Source organism: Vicugna pacos, chromosome 4 (genome assembly GCF_048564905.1).
Source record: "Vicugna pacos chromosome 4, VicPac4, whole genome shotgun sequence".
Taxonomy (NCBI): Eukaryota; Metazoa; Chordata; class Mammalia; order Artiodactyla; family Camelidae; genus Vicugna; species Vicugna pacos.
Window position 1 is genome coordinate 9,973,663 of NC_132990.1, and position 16,999 is coordinate 9,990,661.

The 16,999-nt window shown below is 41.8% G+C and overlaps 1 protein-coding gene across 2 annotated transcripts in view; it reads left to right on the top strand.

Moving 5' to 3' along the window:
• Window positions 1-16,999, top strand: part of RIGI (RNA sensor RIG-I) — a 55,376-nt gene that overhangs the window by 35,561 nt on the left and 2,816 nt on the right. For both annotated transcript variants that reach the window (XM_072959266.1, XM_072959265.1), the window contains exons 11-16: window positions 2,656-2,813; window positions 3,829-3,964; window positions 4,705-4,853; window positions 6,753-6,843; window positions 9,614-9,784; window positions 10,962-11,113. In XM_072959266.1, the coding sequence (XP_072815367.1) occupies window positions 2,656-2,813; window positions 3,829-3,964; window positions 4,705-4,853; window positions 6,753-6,843; window positions 9,614-9,784; window positions 10,962-11,113 (857 nt within the window). The remainder of the gene's footprint in view (window positions 1-2,655; window positions 2,814-3,828; window positions 3,965-4,704; window positions 4,854-6,752; window positions 6,844-9,613; window positions 9,785-10,961; window positions 11,114-16,999) is intronic.

Genomic DNA, 16,999 nt, shown 5'->3' on the forward strand with positions numbered 1-16,999 from the left:
CGTGGCGCCATGGGAGCACATGGGAACTTAGGCCTGGACTGGGCTGCAGGGAAGACTTCCTGGAGGAGGTGATGCCTGAGACAGATCTTGAAGTCAGCCAAGTTAAGATGGACAGATAATCAAGTGAGGTTGAAAAGGCATCAGACTTAGACAGAGAGAGCACAGTGAGGTTTAGGACTTGCAAACATTTCATAATTCTGACATGTGAGCAGCAGAAAGGAGCGAGGCGAAACGGGAGGCAGGGAACAGACAGTGAAGGGCCTGGTAGGCCAAGCGGAGTTTGGATTTTATCCTAAAAGCAGTGGGAAGCAGTGGACAATTTTAACCTGATTAGTCCTGTGAGGGGGACACCAGGGAATGAAGCAGGCCAAACAGAGGCAGTGGAGGTGGGTGGAGAAGGCAGGAGGCTTGTGAAACAGGAGGTGTTCAGATTTAAGGGCTGCCTGGGTTTGGGTGGGAGTGAGAGCGGGCAGGGAGTGGGGGCGGCTTCCCTGGCCTTCTGGCTTGGCGCCTGTGTGTATGCCAGCAGGTGGTGCTGGTTCCAGAACTAAGAGCAACTTGGGCAGGTACAGGTGAGTTTAGTTTTGGAGACTCTGAATTCTTGATAACTCCTGGTATCTTGCCTTCTCTCATGCTTAATTTGCTTTTCTCTTTCCTATTCTTTCACAGCTTGATTTTGGACTTATTCTAACAGCTGGTATGCCCACCTCCACTCTCTTTTCCATCCAACCCTCACACCTGGGCTAGTTTTCCTGAAATTACCAGGTTTTCCCTTCTTAATGGAGGCACTGGGAATTGAACCCTAGACCCTGTGCACACCAAGCCTGTGCTCTACCACTGACCTATCCCCCCCACCTCCCTGAAACGAGCAGTTTCATCACATCAGTGTCCTGCTGGAATCCTTGTCCTTCAGGCTGAGCACGCACAGCGCTCACCTGCCCACCCGCCCGCGGTTCTGCTTCTCCTGCCAGCTCTCCACTCCTTCCCTACTTGAATCTGTGATTAGCAGTTCCTCGAACGTTCATTCGCTTGTTCCTTCATTCAGTGCTGGGCACTGTGCTAGGTGGTGGGAACACTGTGAGGACCCTCAGACACCGCCCCTGCCCTCGTGGCGTTTCTGTTTTGGCTAATGGTAGTGCCAAAGGCAGGTAAGTAAGAGTAATGAAGCAACAGGGGAGGGGGCAGGTGAGCAGTGGTGATATGTGTGTTTCAGGCAGAGGAGACGGGAGAGTGGAGAGAGTGGGGACTCCCGTTAGTCCTGTGAAATGCAGGAAGGGGCGCAGCTAGAGAAGAGAGTCAGAAGCAGGCAGGGGTCAGATCACAGAGGTAGGAGTTTGGCTGGAAGAACCTACTATAGGCTTGCCAATAGTGGGTTAGCATTGTTTCTTACCTGCCATTCTGGGGACTTCCTCCACCTGCTGAATAGAGACTGGATTGGAGGGGACAAGGCAGGAGATGAGGAGACCAGGTAGGGGCTCATGCAGTTACCCAGGAGCATGAGGACGTGGTCGGGGTTGGGGAGGTGGCAGGAGAGTGGAGAGGCGAGAATTTCCGCCTTCTCATTCCTCCCGCCTCTAATCGCCCACCTCCACCTCTTCACCAGGCCGAATCCTGTCAACTGCTTGTTTCCAGATGGCTTATTTTCACGCCTTCCTAAGTCCCATAAATACTTGTTGATTCATCTGGTTTACTGACAGTCACCTTGTTTGTGGTGGGGCTGGGAGAGAAGCACGTGATGCTACTTGTTTGGGTTGCCACCTTTGTTCCTCTTACTAAAAGGGAATGGGCGAGAGGGGAATCGTAACCCAGAGACACAGCCATTGGCTGTGCGTTTTAGTGCCGTGCGCTTCCCCAGGAGCCCTGGAGAGCTGATCCTAGAGTAACTCACAGACTTAGCCACTTGACAGCAGGGCCGTGCCTTCCTCCATCCTTTTAGCCCCAGCACCCCGCAGAGCCTGGACCATGGCAGATGCTCAATTTGTGAACCAAGCAACTGAGGCTCAGCTTAGGAGCTGCTGGCAAACAGAAGCGTCCACGACGAGCACCTTTTGAGCACCTGTTCTCTGCTCAGCGCATGAGTGGTGCTGCGGAGATGAGCTGGCGTGAGCTCCCAGCAGGGCAGAGTGAAGCGTGATCTCTTCTGCTTTTAAATATCCTCCTCTGGTGAAGCTCATGAGCTCTAGTCTTACTCGCCGCTATTTCATCTTTAAAGGCAAAGTTAGGTTTTTCATGTCCATTGTTTGGCCTCTGGGCTGCTTTGGTTGGCAGCTCAGAGAGCCAGTGAAGCTTGGGTGTCAGACACCCTGGGTTTGAATTCCTGCGCTCCCCAACGTACTAGCTGTGTGACTTTGGAGAATGACTTTGCTTCTCTGAGCTTCCGTTTTCTGGTCTGTAAAATGTAATATCTACCTCATGGGTTTATGAAAATGAAATGAAATTATGAATGTAAGACACTTTAATTCTTGGTACATAGCAGGTATTCAGTAAACAATGGTATTTATGCAAAGACACACTGCTGAAAACTGTTTCAGGAGGAATACTCTGTGGACTGAAAGTAAGGAAGAAAATTAGAAGGGGAGGCATGCTCAGAATCTTCAATGACCGGCCAGATGGCACAATGAAAAACTTCTCTCTCTCTCTTTTTTTTTTTTTCAGAAAACTTATTTCATATTCAAAATAGGGAGTTTGGAACACAGAAATATGAACAGTGGATTATTGCTGTTCAGAAAGTGTGCATGTTGTTTCAGATGCCAGACAAAGATGAAGAGAGCAGGATTTGTCAAGCACTGTTTCTGTACACATCACATTTGCGGGTATGTGGCTTCTTTGGGAAAGCGTGTTTTAGTTGTAGCACCTACTGAGAGCTGCATGGGCTGTGTGAGCTGAGAGAGCATCGATTTTTCATCCTGTTCCCAAGAGCTCACTTAGGAGCTTTCTGGGAGGTTCTTATGAAGCAAACTCCAGAAGTTATCCCACTCAGCATCTTTGTTCGCTCTTTGAAACTTAGCACTAGAGGCAACGGGACAGAAGCAGAGGCAGACATTCTGTGCCGTGCCTCAGCATTCCCATAATTGACATAATTGAAAAAAATTGGGATGTGATGACCATTATTATAGATACGTGACCAGTGATAGCCATCTTTAAAGCTCAGTAAGTGGATCCTGTTGCTGTTTCCTGAAATGCATGTTTTCCTTCCTCCGGTGAAGCCGCATGATGGGAAATCCAGGGTCTCTGGTTGTTTTCTGGTTAACCAACGAGTTAAGCAATAACAACCACCATCATTTCTGCTTATGCCACTGAAAATATTTTAAAATGCACTCAATCAGTGTGCAGTTGTGGAATTTTAACAGACTTAATTGAAAATGTGGTGTAAGTGGTCAGCCCTATCATTCTGAACAGGTGCATGCATGACAATTCAGTGATGGCTTTGGATGGGATGAAGAGATTAAGTTGAATGTCTGAGGCAGGTTGATGTGGAAGTTGATTTGCTGTCATTTTTTTTTTTAATGTTTGAATCTTTGACATGTGTTTGTCATGTAATTTTCTCTTTCTCTTCCAAGGTAGAATTCTAGAATCCAAAGTGATCCTAATTAATTAATGATTCTAGCTACTTGAGGGTTTGTTTGTTTGGGTTTTTTTTGCAGTATTTGTTTTTAAGGTTTTATTACAGTATTATTAGAAATCGTTTATCTTAGAAAACTAAGTTAGAATAGATTTGAGACAAGTTCATTCTTAAAATTAATTCCGTGTTAAGTACAGCGAATTGAATGTAAGTGTAGTGAATGCAGTAGACACTAGAAACATTGAAACAGTTTTCGTTTTCCACAGAGATACAATGATGCCCTCATTATCAGTGAACATGCACGCGTAAAAGATGCTCTAGATTACTTGAAAGACTTCTTCACAAATGTCCGAGCAGCAGGATTTGATGAGATCGAGCAAGATCTCACTCGGAGATTTGAAGGTGGGTGGTGTTTCTAGAGGAGGAAGCCATTGGTGCCTGAGAACACCAGCGGCCGCTGCTCATGTATTACACCTAGCTTCACATGGTGATGCTCTGGGAGCTGTCTTGGGCTTAAGAAGATATTATACGTGGCAGGACTATTAAGCTTCAGGGAAATCTGGTACTTGTGAAAACAATCTGCCACTTACACTATTTCCTGTTTTGAAGAAGGAGTGGTAGGATTTGCAAGGGATACATCCCACAGAAACAGTCAGTTGATAATAACATTTTTTGGTATAACTTTTAGTAATTTCATAAAAATTTTTTAAAGTATTTTAATGACATTAAAAGCTATAATTTATATATACTTCTATACAGAGAAGAAAACCAAAATGGCTCATAATCCCATTGCCCTCATATTAAGAAAAATATAGGAAGATATTAAATGAAAAGTAAGTCTTTTTTCTCCCTCTCTCAAATGCCTTTTCCCAAAGGTAATTAGTGCTAATAATTTTTCTGGGGACTATACCAAAGTATTTACTTATACATATGTGTGCTGCTAAACATTGAACAACCAGCTCTCAGGGGGAAAAAAATGTATGCATTTATCGGTATATTGAATGTATGCATTAAATCAGTGGTTATTCCTCATAAAATTCTGGACAGAGATTGAGAAACTCTTTGAACTATAGCTATAGGTCCCAGTGTGTTCTAAATTTCTTGAATTTATAAACCTTTTGCGAAATGTTCCCCATTTGCAGAAAAGCTGCAGGAACTAGAAAGTATTTCGATGGATCCCAGCAACGAGAACCCTAAACTCGAAGACCTCTGCTTCATCTTGAAAGAGGAGTACCACATAAATCCAGAGACCAGAACCATCCTCTTTGTGAAAACCAGGGCTCTTGTGGATGTAAGCTTCTACCTCCTGTGGATAACAAATTGACCTAGTACCATTTTATTAAAAAGACAGTCCTTTCCTCACTGCTTTGCAATCAAGCATCCATATATGTGTGGGTCTGTTTCTGGGCTCTTTATTCCATTCTGAGTTCCTTTTTTTTTTCCTTACGCTAGTACCTCACTGTCTCAGTCACTCTGGTTTATAATGGTTGATACTTGTAGAGCAAGTATTTCATACTTTTTTATTCTTTTTGTCAATTTAAAAAATTTTAGCCATTCTGTGGACACCTAGTGCTACCTCAAGAGGGTTTTAATTTGCATTTTACCAATGATTAATACAATTGAGCATTTGTTCATATATTTATTATGTCATCCATATATCTTCTTTGGTGAAGTGTCTGTTCACATCTTTTGCCCTAGTTTTACATTTTACATTTCAGTCTACAATCCATTTTGAGGTATGGGTTGAGATTTTTTTTCTTTTTGTATGTGGACATCCAATTGTTTCAGCATGTTTGTTGAAAAGACTATTCTTTCTCCATTGAATTGCCTTTGTAACTTTTTCAAAACTCAGGTGGCTGTATTTATGTGGATATATTTCTGGATCCTCTGTTCTGTTCCATTCATGTGTACATCTATCTTTTCACCCATCCTACAGTCTTGATTACTGTAGCTTCATAGTGAGTGTTGAAATCAGGTACTGTGAGTCCTCCAAGTTTCTTCTTTTTTCAAAATTGCTTTCACTATCTTTCTTTGCCTTTCCATCTTTATTTTAGAATCAGCTCATCCACATCTATGAAAAAGTCTGCTGGAATTTCATTTGGGATTGCACTGAATCTATAGATAAAATTGGGGAGAAATGACGTCTTAACAATATTGAATCTTCAAATGCACGACCATAATATATCTCTTCATTTATATAGGGCTTCTGTATTAGTTACCTACTGCTGATAACAAATTACCCCAAAACTTAGTAGCTGGAAACAAAAGACATCTATTATCTTACAGTATCTATGGGCCAGGAATCTGAAAACAACTTAACTGGGTGTTTCTGTCTCAGGGTGTCTCATGAGGCTGCATTCAAGGTGTTGGCCACGGCTGCAGTCAGCTCAGGGCTTGACTTACATGGCTTTTGGCCGGCCGCAGAAGATGTGCTTGGCTCACTCACAGGGGCCTCTCCACAGGCCGGCCTCACAGCCTGGTGGCTGGCTTTCCCTAAAGTGAGTGATCCAAGAGTGGTTGAGAGAAAGTGCCTGATATGGAGGTCATGGTCGTCTTATAACTTCATCTATGAATTGATATCCCCTCACACCTGCCATATTTTATTCATGAGAAGCAAGTCAGTAAGTTTAGTTCACACTTGAGGGGAGGGGATTACACAAGGATCTGAATACCAGGGAGTGGAGATCACTGAGGGCTACCTGAGAGGCCACCAGCCACATCTTTGGGTTCTTTTGTCAGTGTTTTATCGTTTTCAGTGTACAGATTCTGCACTATTTTGTTAGACTTATAACCCAGTAACTGCTATAAGTGGCACTTTTACTCGTTTGTTGCTGTATATGGAAGTACAACTGATTTCTGTGTATTGATTTTGTGTCCTGAGATCTCACTAAATCCACTTGTTAGTTCTACACTCCCAGTATTCTGAACTTTGCCTTTTTCACCTCAAAGGTATCTTAAGATATTAAACCATATCAGATCACAACGATCTATACCTTTATAGTTAATTATTGCCTAGAATTCAATTACAGGAAGCTTTGTTTACCTCACGTTTGTCAATCTGCAAAGTACGTAAGTCGTCTTGTCTGTATACTTCTTTAGAGCTCTCCTTCTTCTTGCATATATTTCAGTGCTGAATTAATATGGATAGTATACAAACAGGATCCAGCTGATGTTTTCTTTTTATTTTCAGGCTTTAAAGAGATGGATTGAAGAAAGTCCTACCCTCAGCTTTCTAAAACCTGGCATATTGACTGGACGTGGCAAAACAAGTCAGAACACAGGTGTTTATAGATAACGAATTAGATTTAGTATGCTATATGTATATATATAAAAGAACGTATATAATATATTTGAATTCTTTCTTAATGCTTATATCAGTCAGGGTTCAACAGAAGAAAAACTAGTAGGGATTATACATACATGTATACATACATATATATGTGTATGTGTATGCATATATGTATAGTACACATATACATATGTGTGCGTGTGTATATATAGTTTAGGTATGTGTATACACACACGCAGACATACACACACACACACACACAGGGATTTGTTACAAGGAATCGGCATACACGATTGGACTGGCAAAGCAGGTCTGAAGTGCACAGGGCAGGTGCAGGAGCACGTGGAACCCCACAGGCATGAGCTGTCTGGAGTCTCTGAGCTCAGGGAACACCTAAGCCCTCCTTTAAAGGGCTGACTTCATTAGGTCAGGCCTATCTAGGGTGAAATCTCTTTTGGTTAACAATATCAACCGATTATGAACACTAATTGTACCTGCAGACTCCCTTCAGAGAAGCCCCTAGGTGCATATTTGGGGACTGTGGTTCAGCCTGGCCAAGGTGATGCATCAGAAAGCCCTCACGGTGCTCAAATGCCGAAAACCTGTAGACAGTGCCTCCTCCCATATGTCTCACAGGTGAAACCAGAGTTAGTTCTTGAAATGTTGTTTGAGCATGTTACTTTCCTGAACAAGTTCTCAATCAGTAGATTAATTCGAAATAGAAATGTTCCTTTTCTGTGTTTGCATTGTTTAAACTGTAGATGCTTTTGTGCATATTATATATTTTACAACTTAAAAAAAATGTCCAATGCTGAAATCTAGGTAGGGAGTGGTTAAAGGATGAAAGGCCACCTCTGTTGTCTTCCAGGAGGATCCTAGGTGGCTGGTCCTGACCTGTGCTCCTCCCACCTCAGTGACCGGCCGTGACAGGTCCTCACTGTTCCTTATTTAGTGTTGTTTATAGTAAGAAGTCCCCTTGCTGTCAGTCCGCAGTCATCATCTTTGCACTTCCCCCTTATGCAAATTTTAAACTTTGAATCTAAAAAGTAAAGTCATGTTTTGAAAATTTGGCCTACCAAGTGAAGTCCAACACCACATTATTGTGGTTGGAATTCAAAGTTCTCTGCCGTCTGACTCCAGCATGAGTCCAATTTGATTTTTGAACTTTGTTATTCATCTACAAGTAGGAACCCAGTAAATATTTTCTTATTTGTTTGTTCATCCATCTATGCATCCGTCCATCCACATCCATTGAGAACTTATAGATAAAAATGAACCTTTTAACCATTCTATCCTTATCAGACAGACCATAATTGCTGAATGAATATTTGGTGAACAAATGGATAAGTTCAGAAATGCTTAAAGTATGGTGTCTGTCTTGGGTATGTTCATTGTTATGTAGAAGATGATGGTGAAAAGAAATTGTTCTGTCCTCAACAAAATATATCTGTAAATTTCGGCTGCCAGTATACTAGGAAAAAATTGGAGCTTTTATAAATTCTGTTGACTCTGGGGTAGAGACCACTGGAAACCTTTCTCTTCTCAGCATATCAGTGGCTGAGACCTGCACCCTAGTGGGATCCTAACTGAAATTCAAGGCCCAGTTCTGCTACTCGCTAACCTATTAGCTTATCATACCTCCAAAACCTCAAGGTCTGCACCATCAGGGCCAGGGTTCCAAGGAAGGTAGAGGGGAGAGAGGAGAGTTGTTGCCCCTGAGGGGACTGGAAGTGCAACGCAAAAGTGGAAGTGGGTCATGGAAATCTGTCATAATGGGGAATCATAACACTTGCCATATCAATAAAGAAGTTGAGATATATAAATATAAATATAAATAAATATATATAATGGAATACTACCCAGCCATAAAAAAGAATAAAATAATGCTATTTGCAGCAAGATGGATGGACCTGGAGATTGTCATTCTAAGTGAAGTAAGCCAGAAAGAGAAAGAAAAATACCATATGATATCACTTACATGTGGAGTCTAAAAAAAAAGCCCACAAATGAACTTATTTATAAAACAGAAACAGACTCATAGACATAGAAAACAAACTTGTAGGGGGAAAAAGGGAAGAGGGATAAATTGGGAGTTTGGGGTTTGCAGATACTAACTACTATATATAAAACAGATGAACAACAAGATCCTACTGTACAGCACAGGGAACTATATTTAGTACATTGTAATAGCCTATAATAAAAGAGAATATGAAAAGACACAAATATATATGTATATATAAAAATTGGAATCACTATGCTGTACAGCAGAAATTAACATAACATTGTAAACTGACTATACTTCAATAAAAACAAACAAGTAAATAAATAAAACACTTGCCACATCATCCTGAAAGGGTCTTGTGAAGTTCCAGGGAGTCGGTAGATGTGAAAATGTCTTGTCAGCTGAAAACTCCTATACACGTGCAAAGGTGTGACAATTAACTCTTGATAGTTGTGCAAAAAAATCAACATTTGTTTTGCAATAATATGACTGAAGCCACATAGCTTGTAAGTACCACAGCTGGGATCTGAGCTGAGGTTGTGCCAGAGTCCGAGTTGTTAGACCCTCCCTCAAATGTCCTCTCTAAAACCGTGACAGGGATCGGCCCTACTGCCCAGGGTTGCTGTGAGACCATGAATACAAAGCGCTTACCCCAGTTCCTGACATCCCAATGCCTGCGTGTCATAATTCATAGCTGTTCTTTTGAAGGGTAAAGTTCCTTCTTTGGTGAGTTATACAGTACCCTCTGCCTCTGACACAGGAATGACCCTCCTAGCGCAGAAGTGTGTATTGGATACATTCAGAACCAACGGAGATAACAAAATTCTGATCGCCACCTCGGTTGCTGATGAAGGCATCGACATTGCTCAGTGCAATCTGGTCATCCTGTATGAGTATGTGGGCAACGTCATCAGAATGATCCAAACCAGAGGTAAGAGAAACTTTGGGGCCATTACTGGAGGGCTGTCGTCTTCTGCTTTGTGAGCGTGTCTGTCATTCCAGCCTTTCTCCTTTACTGTCACCATGGCACAGTGGACCCCCATATCATTGGCCCTAGAGCTGGCTTACCTGGTCAGGATGGGGTGACTGCAGTTTCATCCACTAACATATACCCTAGTTTGGTTCTTGTGCACAATGATTACTGTTAACTTGACCAACATTGGCTGACATATTTATGAAAGGACAATTCCAAGTCTGATTGAGGCTTCAGCAGTCAACATGGGGACCTTTCGCAGCTGTGCTTATGGTGCTGGTGGCCCCCGCTACTCCAGAAGAGGTGCTCCAGGGAGTCCTGTCCCACTTGAACTAGATGATCTCCTGACTGGTCCCTCTTCCTTTTTCTAGTTTCCACAACAACAGCTGCCGCATTACTTTTCTTGAAAACCAGCTCTGAGCATGTCACCTCCCTGGATAGAAACTCTAGCATTTCCCCAACTTGCTTGCTGTTGAAGAGTTTTTCACAATCCAGCGCCCATGTATCTGTCCAGCCTCATTCGCCATTATTCCCCTTTATCCATGAGCCCCTGAATCCAGCCAATATGACTTCATTTTTCCCTCGTTGAACGAATTGCCCACGTACTGTTGCTGCTGATCATTGTTCTACCTCTTCTGCTGCCTCCCCGTTACCTGTCCCTGATTCTCCCAGCTGGCAGTAATCTCTCTTTTGACTGCCCATAACCCTTTATATCTGTCTTTCTCAGAGCACTAGTTTTCCACCTGTGTTCTGGTGGTTGTGGACATGTTATTTCCTTGTTTCCTAGAAGGCTCTTGAGGGAGGATCTGTTTATTATTCATCTTAGGGCCCTCACCGTATCACCCTGATGGTTCATGTTGGATTGTCTTTAAGCAGTATTTCTAATAACATGCCTATTCGGTCACAGTGCACCACGAAGACCCTGAGGAAGCCCATCAAAGGTGGGCTTCTTGTTTATCCACATGTACACACCTGCATTTCACTCCACACCCCACCAGCTCGGCTTGTCTAGAAAGTGGGATTCAGTGAACCAGTGTTGAATTTTAGGAATACCCGTATCCCTTTGTGTACATATTCTCAGATTTAGTAGAATTTTAAGTCAAAGACACCAAATAAACTATTTTTTTTCTAACAGGCAGAGGAAGAGCAAGAGGGAGCAAGTGCTTCCTTCTGACCAGTAATGATGATGTAATTGAAAAAGAAAAAATAAACATATACAAAGAAAAAATGATGAATGACTCCATTGTAAATGTGCAGACATGGGATGAAGCAGCATTTAAAGAAAAGGTGAGTCTTTGCATCTATGTTAACATTTCAGACTCTGACTACAAGTGACAAACAGGGAGTGTGTGCATGGCTAGCACTAGTATCATATTGCTCTGAGTGTTTTAGAACCGTAAGTTTATCCTTAAAATTTCATCCCGCAGTGAACATCAGATTCATTCTGCTTTAAGTCTCAGTGAGTTAAAATATGTTTTATTAGTGCTAATACCTGAAGTCATGTTTTAGATCTACAAGGCAAACTGAGCTTGAATTACTCTTAAGTTGACAGTGTTTTTTGAGGACTACACCCTAACACTGCAAGACACAGTTCTTGTTAGTCTTTTCCTCAAATCTCTGTCTCTCTAATATCCGGAGTCCCCAGGGAAAAGCTCCCAGTGCACTGTGTGTGGGAGGTGTGCCCAGTGTTAGAAGACCTGTTTGTAGGTCTGGATAGCAGTGTGAACTTTGGAGGGGCACCATATTCATCCAGCCTCTTGGTAGTGACCTTAGTTTGATTGTAATTTTCTTTATAACACATGGGGAATGACACACCCACACATACACACAGACACCCTCTATTTCTCAGACCATTTGCAGAGACTGCATGTCAGAACCTCTGCGAGCACTGAACCCTGCAGGCCTGGGGGAGAGCTTTACCATTAGAATCAGTGATTCCAGTCCCAGAACTGCCACTTACAAAATGTGTGTCTTCAGGTAGTTCCTCTTTGAAATCATCAGTCTCCATATTCACAAATTTGGGAAAATAACAGTATTTAACTCACAGGGCAGTTTGGGGCATAAAGTGAGATGTATGCACGGCTTACTATGGTGCCTGATGTAAAGTAAGTGCTCAGAAATGGGAGTTGTTATCGCACAGATGTGTGAGGCATACCTTAACTTCTTGAAGATGTCTTACAGTTCACTAGACTAATTCCATAATGGTCATAATTTTTAAAAGTCATAATTTTTATGCTCAAAAAGTAATGAGAAGCAATTAATGAGCTAAAGTAAACTAACACTTATTTTAAGAAAAATTATAATATTTAATCAGTGTTGACTGATTTAAAAAAAATTTCTTCTTAAGGTTAGAAGACCAAGATATGTAAAAATACTTCTTCCACATTTTCAGGGAGAAGAATTGCAGGGAAATTCTTTAGTTCCTCTTAGTTTTTCTGAGGATAGAGTTTTTTCACTTAGCCACTTCCCCATTTTGTAGAATATGCGGAAGTTGCCAGTAAAGGCTTTAAAATCATGTTAGCTTTGCAATTATTTTTAACCCCTCCACTGGGTGACAAGTTGCTTAGACTCATGTGGCAAAAGCAATAGAGTAAAAGTCTGTTGAGGAATATGGAGGCTGGAGCAGACACAGAGACATTCACTGTAGCCAGCACACTAGGTCAAAGAGTTGGGTGAGGAAATAGGGGGAGGGTATAGCTCAGTGGTAGAGTGTGTGCCTAGCAAATGTGAGGTCTTGGGTTCAATCCCCAGCACCTCCATTAAAAATAAATACATAAACCGAATTACCTCCCTGCCTCCAAAAGAAGAAAAAAAAAGTGGGGTGAGGAGACAGTGGCTTAAATATCTGTTGAATTAGGCTACTTAATAGCCTTTTGAAGGGAAAAGGGGTGGGAAGGGATAAATTTGAGAGTCTGAGATTTGCAAGTGTTAGCCACTGTATATCTATTTTTATAATAGTTTAAAAAAACCAGGTTTCTTCTGTATAGCACAGGGAACTATGTTCAATATCTTGTAATAACCTTTAATGAAAAAGAATATGTCTGTATATGCATGACTGGGACATTGTGCTGTACACCAGAAATTGACACACTGTAACTGACTGTACTTCAATCAAAAAAAAAAAAAAATCGCATTTGGGATTTCCCTGACGCCCATTGATCGAGAACAGGCAGAAGTGGTAAAGGATGAGCAGTGGCCCAGAACAAGTGTGGCCAGGGGTCGCTGGTCGCTGGTAGCTGCGTTATCCCTTGTGTGTGTGTGGCTGCCCCTCACCAGACCGCTGCAGCCATCTGAGCAGGTAGACAGCCACCACGTATCCAAGAACTTATTTCCGTGTGGGAAGCTTCAGGATTTGGTAGTACTTCATCCTGGAGGAAAAAGGTATAATGGGTATTTTTCACTGCTGGAGTTATGAAGGGTCATTTGGAATCAAAATGAGGAACCCTACTCTCCTTTCTTATGAGTTGAGAATAGGATATGGGGTGAAAGAAAGTTCATTTTGACGGAAGAACTTCCGACATGATGGGTACCCATGACTGCACACAATCAGGGTTTCCTAGCCTCGCTTTTTCCACTTCCAGTGTGTGCAGTTAGGCTGCTTCTCATCCGCAGGTGTGGGAAGGGGAAGCAATGGCTGCAGACTTCAGTTGTGACCTGGGTTGAGCCTCTTCATCCAGTTACTGAGTTTTACTTAGGGTTAAGTGTAGCAGTAAGAGTTAGTTTTAATTCGTTAGGATTTATATGTCTTGCCTTTAGCAACATTTAAAATATTTGCGATTACTAGTATTTAATTGAATTTCAGTATATAATTGAATATCATTAGACAGAAGTGAATTTTTAAAAATTGGATGCCCAAAGGGCAAATTTATATTTTTACCCTTTTTCCTATCACATTCCTCCTACCCTGAGTCTACCTTATGTAGTGATCAGAACCATGTCTAAGAAAAAGAAATTAAAACTGCTCATAGAGAAATGTATGTTGTGTAACCCAGGAATTTCATTTCTAGAAATTTGTCCAAAAGAAACATTGGGATAAGTACACATCATGTAACAGTTTTACAGCAGTGAAAAATTGAATTGAAAATAAGAGGCATAAACATCCTTTATTTTTACAAAAAACAAGAAAGATAACTTCCAGTGGGATGGGGTGGGGAGTAGGGGGAGAGAAACAATTTTGATTGTTTTCCTAACCTATATTCCAGGCCTACATTTTAAAAATATAAATCAGATTTTATTTGAATTTAAAATGCTTTAGAGATGAGTGGATTCTCTATAGACGATCAGTAACCCATAGGAGATAGAAGGGGGAGGGACACTTCCATTTACGGCGACAACCATGACTGCAGCTCCTGCGGGTAGAACAGGGACTCTCCACCGAGCCCTGCAAGTGCTTTATTTACGTCGACAGGCCTCACTGTGGTCCATGTGGTAAAGCTTCTTATGGCACGCTTTGGGGGGAAACTGAGGCATGAAAATCTTCAGTGCTAGTTAGGGGTGGAGCTGGCACAGCTCATCTGTTTAACTACTACTTCTACTGGCCTCGCCAGAAATGTCTAGAGTATAAATAAAGACAACTAAAAAGATGTTACTGAGAGGTAGGAGGTAAATTAAGACTGAAGAAAAGAAATGCCGTGTTCCTAATTGGAATGACTGACTATTTTAAAGATGTGCATTCACCCCAAATTCACTTATAGGTGTATCACATCCCATAATCAAAGTATACATATTTTTAACTTGATAAAATGGTCACATAGTTTATATAGAAGAATAAATGAATGAAAATAGCTCTGTCATTTCTAAAATAACTCATGAATGGGTATCGCCCTACCCAATGCTTAAGTTCAAATCCCTATCATTTAACATCTTCATGGTTCTTAGCAGAAGACTCACCTCACCGTCCGAGGTTAACACCAGGGGGCATTAAACCTCTGCCAGGCAGTCCTGGGCAATTATGAACTCATGATACGTCCCAGCAGCCCACAGAATAACTGCTTTATTGTTCCCGTTTTGTATATGAGGAAGCTGAGGCGTTTGCCCCAAATCACACAGCTAGTAAGTAAGTAGCAGGAACAGGATTCGCCCCGAGGCTGTCTGGTTTCACCTGGGACACTGCTTGAAAATGTAGGCTGATGCGATAGAGGCAGCAACACAAAGCAGTGGGACAGAGCAGATCCTGCCACAGCTGACGCTGTGGGAATCACCGTGTCTTGCCTTCCTCCATGATGTTTCATGTTTTCTTCTTTTATCATGCCCTTCTGTTTAGAGGACTTCCTTTTGCTCTTCTCTTAGGAAAGGTCTGCTGGTGAACAAATTCTTTTAGTTTCTCTTCATCTGAGAATGTCTTGGTTTCCCCTTTATTTTCGATGGATATATTGCTGGGCATAGGAGTCTGGGTTGACAGGTTTTTCTTTCAGCATTTGAAAAATATTGTGTCACTTTCTTCTGGTCTCCATGGTCTCTGTGGTCTCTGATGAGAAATCTGGTGTCATTCAGTTGGTTTTTCCCCTATAGTAAGGTGTCTTTTTTTTTTTTTTCTTCCTGGATGCTTTTAAGATTTTTTTTCCTATGTCTTTAGTTTTCAGAAGTTTAATTATAATGTATCTTGATGTGGTTTCTTTGCGTTTATCCTATTTGGATTTGTCCAGCATCTTGTATCTGTATGTTTATGTTACATTGTGTTAAATTTGGCACGTGTTCAGCCATTATTTCTTTGAGTCCTTTTTAAGCTCTGCTCTTTCCCCTCTCCTTCCAGGACCCCAGTGTCTTAAATGTTAGATCTTTTAAAACGGTCCTAAAAGTCCCTGAGTCTCTGTTTGTTTGTTTGTTTGTTTAGGTCTGTGTTCTTCCTGCTGTTTAGACTGGGTCATTTCTAGTCCATCTTCTAGCTCACTGACTCTTTCCTTTGACCTCTCCACTCTGCGGCTGAGCCCATCCACTAAGCTTTTTATTTCAGTTATTACATCTTTTAGTTCTGACATTTCCATTTGGCTCTTCTTTATATCTTCCATTTCTTTGTTGAGCCTTTATATTTGTTCATGTTTCAAGAGAGTTGGGGATTACTCACTGAAGCATTTTTATTGTAGGTAGTTTAAAATCTTTGTCAGATAATTCTGATGTCTCTGTCATCTCACTGTTGGCATCCATTTGGTTGTCTTTTTTTAAATTCAGTTTGAGATCTTTCTGGTTTTTGGTGTGAAGAGTGATTTTTTTTAATCAAAACTCAGACATTTTCATATTATATGATGAGATTTGGTTTCTTATTTGACCTGTGTTAGGTGGCTTTTTCTGATATCATTCTGGCAGGGGAGGTGGGGACACTGTTTCTTCACTGCCGGGTGGAGGTAGAAATCTAGGTTTCCCATTCAGCCACAGTTGATACCAGCAAGGGTTTACTGCTGGGTGGGGATGGGAGTTCTGGCCTCTACATGGTCTGCACTGACACCACAGGTGAGGAGGGCTACCATTTGGCAGGACTGAAAATCTTGGCTCCCTACTTAGCCTTCCCTGACACCACCAGGTGGGGGTGTTGAAGTGATTTCAAACAGCCCTGCAAAGTGGGAATCTAGGTTCCCCAGATCAGCCCCAGATTTTTTGGGGTTCTTTTTTTTTCCCCCTGTGGTGTTTGGCAGGAGTAGACCAGCTGTTTCCTAAAAGTTCTCTGTCTTGCTGGCTACCCCTGTCCTGGCCCTTTGGATAGAGAGAGAGGCTTTTGTTGAGACTTTTTTGTCTGTGCCCACAGGCATTGCTGGTTGCCAGCTTCTTCAGCTACATGTCTGGGATATATGAGGCCAAAAGGAAACCCAGGGGACTCACTACCATGTGGTTTCTTGGGTCCCAAGTTTCCTTGCTGGTCTGCATTCCTCTCTTCACCCTTCAGAATCTTCTTTGTTTATTTTATATACAATGTCCAGGATTCTCAGCTGTACTTAGCCAAGGCCTAAATTTTGAGATGGAATGCAGCCATCCTATACAGTCATTTAACCACACTTTCTGTGGTTGGAAGGGAAGAGAGAAAAAAGATTTTAGATGGTGAGGGGCTCCTTTGCCTGCTGTTCCATTCAATGGGTTTATGTAATTTTTACTGAAACAGTCAGTGCATATCATATGTCTATTTGTGAAGGATTTTTAAAGTTTTACCAGCTACGGGGCAGAAGGTGTGGTTCACACGACTAT